The 5756-nt window shown below is 40.3% G+C and overlaps 1 protein-coding gene across 1 annotated transcript; it reads left to right on the forward strand.

Moving 5' to 3' along the window:
- Window positions 1–741: 741 nt before the first annotated feature.
- LOC144640411 (uncharacterized) lies at window positions 742–1459 on the forward strand. Its single transcript, XM_078499567.1, has 2 exons — window positions 742–952; window positions 1048–1459. Exons 1-2 carry the CDS (start codon window positions 758–760, stop codon window positions 1201–1203), a joined length of 351 nt encoding a protein of 116 aa, XP_078355693.1. The 5' UTR covers window positions 742–757; the 3' UTR covers window positions 1204–1459.
- The last annotated feature ends 4297 nt before the right edge of the window (window positions 1460–5756 follow it).

The following is a 5756-nucleotide window of genomic DNA, read 5'->3' on the forward strand; positions in this document are numbered from 1 at the left end:
TCCGGATTTTTAGGATTCATGATCCGTGCGTTTCTTTGGGAAAGGATTCGAAAAAAGTACCTTGGCCCAGCGGTCTTTGCTGTGAAAATACAGGTTCGCTCTTTGTAAACACTGCCATACAGAAAGTTTTAGGCGGTTATTTCGATCAAAATACAAAAATATTTCACGATAAAAGGAAACGGTAGCTTCAGATAGGTATGTAGTATCATTTTAAACGGGATACAGATTTTCTAGAACAGCCACTGTGTGCCTACGGAAGTTGTATCCTTTTGAAATTGTCACTAGTGAAATTTGCACTGATCATTTCGCAATCATTTTCGCTCTCAGATGCTTTCTCTCGCCACATTGTGCTTAACGCTAAAGAGATCTACTTCGACGTGTCGTTTTTGTAAAGATTTTGTATGCTTAAATTATTTTAGCTAGGATACATTCGACGAAAAATAAATTTGTGCTGATATTTTATGTTCTGTGCGAAATGTGTTTACGGGGTTGTCATGGCAAAAAATCCGTTTTCGGATTCTTCGTTTCTTTGGGAGCAAAGTATCCGTGTGATCTGAGATCAATGATCCAATTTTGGATTTTCCCAAAGAAACGCACCCTAAGATCACGGTAAGTTTATTCACCAGGCGTCATTACTATTTTTAGTTAATAGGTTATTTCCCGATGTAATGACGTCTTTTGTAACCAATCACAGTTAAAATTATAGCTTTATATTATTCACATAAGCTTTTTTGTATTACACAAGCAAGCATGGCCGATGTATGAAGACGTTTATCAAACCTTCATTGAAAAAGAAGCAAAAGACACAGCTTACGGACATGAATCATTTGGAAACGACAAACGAGGGTCCGATTATAATATTTACCATCAGCTATTCGTGCCTTCTCTTCACGAAACCGAAGCAATTACGGACAACAATCAGATGCTTGGTCGCGTGAAGTTTTATTGCAAGGTTAAGTATATCGGAAGCTTGAAGACGTTAATCAAACCTTTTTTGATCAAAATTAAGAAGATTTAACTCAGTTTATCGAAATGATTCATTTGTAGATGTCTAACGATAGCCTGATACAACTAAAGCGTTTTGCCAAACTTGACAAAAATCGGCCAAGTTACAAGCCTAATTGGAATGCAAATGGGTTACGCGTAACCCGAATTGACCAAAACTTGTCAAGTCATCAAAGGACAGACGCCGCGCTGCCATAAGATGTCCGCCGTTGTCAACGAACAATTTACCTTGGATACCGTGGCCATAGATGTCCGCCGTTGTCAAGAAACAATTTACCTTGGATACCGTGGCCATGAATGTCCGCCGTTGTCAAGGAACAATTTACCTTGGATACCGTGGCCATGAATGTCCGCCGTTGTCAACGAACAATTTACCTTGGATACCGCGGCCATAGATGTCCGCCGTTGTCAACGAACATTTAACTTAGCAACTGAATAAAATTATTTTACTTAACACACTTGTAATGTTTATTGATTGCTTATTATATCATTAAAAAGCTGTTGATTTGCATAAGTCTGACGCTGTGGGACATTCACCCACACACACAAAAAAAATTTGCATGCATTGTTCAGACAAGCCCTTGACTGTGGGGATTAAATCAAGTGTTTATTTTTTTTCTGATTTCGACTCGGCTGAAAGTCACTTTAAGCACGCTTTAACCTTTTATTTTGCCTCGTTCAGGCAAACAACAACCTCTCTTGTGATGTCTCGAACATTTTTTTGCAACTCGAACGACAATGCTTCCATCACAAAGTAAACGACAAGATGAGCGCAGACAATCATTCTTTTATAAAATGAAAAAATGTTTTATTGGACTGAAATTTTATTTCGAAATGTCGGTGGCACTTTCGAGAAGTTTTTTTTCCAATCTTTTGCGTTCTTCTCTCTTGATTTCTTCCCGAATTTTTCCGATGTCTGGCTGGAGTGAATTTGTTTGTTTTTTTGCAAAGTTTGAGCGTAAAGTATCTTTAAGTTGGCGATATTTTTGCATTTCTCGTGTGATCAGTTGAAACTCTTTGTCAGAAACAAGATTATCATTCAGAGCTTGTGAGACAGAGCTGTTTATCGAGTCATGTTTTGCAACAGCCAGAGCGAGGATTCTTGAGTGCTTATTAACTTTACGTTCAAGCTTTTTGTTGATAACTGACAGGCCAGTGGAAGCTGCGCCAGATATACCTGCTACTGCTGCAACAGGAACGCCGATAACAATTCCAACACCAGTAAGTGAAGTCGCAACAGCTCCAGAAGACAGAGCTGCCGTCACGGCGCCAAGACAGACCACGGAATAGTGAATAACTTTCCGGACTTTTTTATATTTTTTTAACACAAGCCTGTAATGCTCAGCTTCAGCGGATATTTCTTTTTCAATTTTACTTATTTCAGTCAGCCGAAAATTCTCGGCATTTGTTGGGAGGCTTGGATAAAGTTGTGTTTCTTCGCGATCACCATAAGCAGGGGCACTCGGGAGCACATTAGCAGATGACATGGTCTCGTATACATAAAAGTTATTTTTGTATTTAATTTAATTCAATTCCAACTCATATGTAAGATTTGTGCCGTTAAAATCGAATGGCTTTCCATTCTCATCTCTAATCGAAAGAGTCAGAGATGATACATTTTCTTCAGCAGAAACGTCGCGCAAGACGTTAAAATGTGTATTTTGGTAATAAACTTTTTCATACGGTTTTCCACGTATGTCAAAAAACGCTAAAAGGCTTGATGGCTTACCATTTAGCAAGCTTTGTTGCTTGTCGATAAGGTCACAGTTGATGAAGTAATTTTTAGGATTTGAAACATTATTTACCTCAATTGTTTCAAAATATTCCTTTTCAATACTTGCGTAATTCTCAAACCCAGGCAAATTAAAGAACTTAATAAGACTTCCATTCAGTCCAAAAGCTTTTAAATTGGGCTCTTTTGCTTTTATTATCAATGAACGACCTGCAATGCCTTTTGTTACAGAAAACATGTTTTTCTCTGGAAATCCTTTTTCAAAAATACTCCCAATGTCATCGAGTGAGAAGTTTCCTTGCCGTATATAACGCGCCTTCTCTTCCTTGTTCACTTGTTTATAAAAAACTATTCCATCCTTTTCCAAACTATTCCAGCTGTTGTAAAGAGAACAACTTAAAAGCCGGATATAGCTTGGTTTTGGAATAGGCTGGTCAAAATAAACAGTGTTCGGATTTTCTTTTGTGGTAACAGTCAGCACAACCATTTTTATATTAAATAAAAATAAAAAATGTTTAATATAAAAGAGGACCATGGATGCAAAAACAAGAGATTTTATGAAGTGGATGAAAACCCCAGAAGCAACAACAATTTCTGAAGCGGCAAAAGACAATGCATGGAAACCTTTTCTTGCAAAATATCCAAACGCTGACCGAACAAAATTTGTTGCACAGGTTGAGTTCGCTTACAACCACACAGCAACGGCAGACATTTATTTCAAGGCAGGGCAAGGCCATTTGATAAATGTTTTTGGCTCTGACAGCAAATATTGGAGCCCAGAGATGAAAAAAGCACTGGGGGTGAATCAAATTTCAGGCGGTTTTCCACAACAGCTGTCACCAAGCGGCGCAAAAGGCTCATCTTTGCCAATTCCCGCGGTTGGATTTCACGAAGCCGCACCGAGTTTGAAAAAAATATTTAACAGCAAAATCAACATCTACGTCACACCAGACCAATATTTCACAACGAAATTAAGAGAGATTTTTCAAAAAACAAAACTGAAGCATACATCAGGAAAAGAGTCAAAAAGGTGGCTTGCTAGCCAAAATATGGGCTATTGGCCACAGCAACTTAACTTTGCGGTATGGTGCGCGACAACAGGCTGCGGTATAAGCCGAGAAATTTTCGATGAAGAACACTCATCTCTTAGCTTGCCACCGATTGTGCGAAATTTTTACCTTTTTCACGTTTATTTCACGATAAGGCGAATATTGTTTCAGATGGGGGGGATTCAGAGCGTAAGCGCCTTGCCTGGCGACCCAACGTTTAGCCAGTTCGACAACAAGTACGACGTGGCTTCGTACAAAAGAATATGTGCTGAGTTCGGTGTCGACCCGTCAAGCGATTTCCGTTTCACAACAGGCGCAAACCACGGACTTGGTAACGTTTATATCTGGATTACTAACATTGGACCAAACAAAACTGGAGCAAAATACCCCGATTACGATAAATTTTCGGACGAAGGGGGAGCTGCAAGCAAAGGTAACTTGATTCAATACATCGAGCCAGACGATGCTGCATATGCACAGGCAGACTGGTTTTGTCCTAACGGCACTGAAGGGCTTACTCAGGCAGGTTTGTCGAGAGTAAACCAGTCGATAGAGGCTTTTGTCTACTGTATTCTCGGTTCGCAGGTGAACGTTCGAAGTAGCATACTTGGAACAGGCGGCCGTGCAAAGGAAGCGCAAAGTGAGTTCCTCGTGTTGGTTGAAGACGCTATAAGGCAACCTGATCTGGCAAAGTCGGTCCAAAGATACCAACTAGCCATCGACGAAGCTAAGGTTCGGCTTAACCTTGCAGTCTGCCCAGGTGCCTGGCTGATGCCCGCTCGTATGGTGATAAACACAGAAAGCGTTGTTGGCTACAATAACCAGCTTAAGCAGGCTGTTGTTGGGATGAAATTAGGAGTGAATGATGAGGTTAATAAAGCTACAAAAAAAGTGGGCGCAACAAGTATGAGCGGTGGGCCATCAAAAGTTAATAGACCAACAAGTCATTCGTCAAACCCGATTCACAAAGCTGCAAAAAAAGAGCCGGCGCCACATACGCCTTCAGCGGGTACTGTGACAAAAACAGACGAAAAGCAGAAGCCAGACACTGAAGATACAGCACACGAAAAAAACAAGACCTACCTTATTGCTGGTGCCGTTATTGTTGCGTTTGCAGTCAGCCGAGCTCTTTGAGGGTGCCCAAGGGGCACCGGCGCTTCGCGCCCTCTAGCGCTTAGCGCTCGCTTCGTTTTGTAACTCGCTCGATAAGAAAGATAGCAACACCGACAATCAAAAGCCAAGCATTCTTGCCGAGGAAGCTGATCACCTGGCCGGCCGTTCGAAACACAAAACTGGCGATCGAGCCAAGGAGGCCCGGCAGAATACTTGCAATTTTTTTGCCAAGTGTCTGAAGACCGTCACCAACACCTTTTGCTAAACCTTTTAAACCGTTTGAGAGAGAACTCAGAATTACGCCAATAGTCGTGCCAACGGCAAGCAAAACTGCTGTGACGGTGAAGCCATATTTTTTGAAAATCGCTTTTACCTTTTCTCTTAATTTGTCTGTTAAAGACAATCTTTCGATCTCTTCTTCTCTTTCATTTTCTATTTCATTAATTTCTCGATTCAAGTTATCAACTCTTTCGCGAGCTTGTTGTCTTTCCGCTTGTGGCCTGTTTTCGTCGTTTGCAATATTTTCTTGTTCTTGTCTCTCTTGTTGTATTTCCTCTTCCATTTCGAGCCTTTCTTCTTCATGTTGTTGGAATTCTTGTAAAGTGGGTGCTTCTGGAATTCTTGTTTCTTGTCCAAGTGTCTGTTTTTCAACAACATTTATTCGATTATCAATTTTCCCTATTTCTTCTTTTGCCTTTTTTATGTTTCGCTCCGCCAAAGCTCTTTCTGAACTCTTTTTAGAGGTATCTTTTGAAATTTTTTGTTGATCGGAAATATATTTTCCCAATTTTCCCTTTTCTTTTTTTTGTTTGTCTAAGAAGTCGTCTCTTTGCAAGCCAAGTTTTGTTTTAAATCTA

The sequence above is a fragment of the Oculina patagonica genome, unplaced genomic scaffold, assembly GCF_052425735.1.
Source record: "Oculina patagonica isolate OP01 unplaced genomic scaffold, crgOcupat unplaced3, whole genome shotgun sequence".
Classification (NCBI taxonomy): Eukaryota; Metazoa; Cnidaria; class Anthozoa; order Scleractinia; family Oculinidae; genus Oculina; species Oculina patagonica.

Coding starts and splice junctions, on each gene's coding strand:
- LOC144640411 (XM_078499567.1), top strand. CDS start 758: ATGTATGAAGACGTTTATCAAACCTTCATTGAAAAAGAAGCAAAAGAC. Junction 953..1,047: donor GCGTGAAGTTTTATTGCAAG/GTTAAGTATATC, acceptor ATTCATTTGTAG/ATGTCTAACGATAGCCTGAT.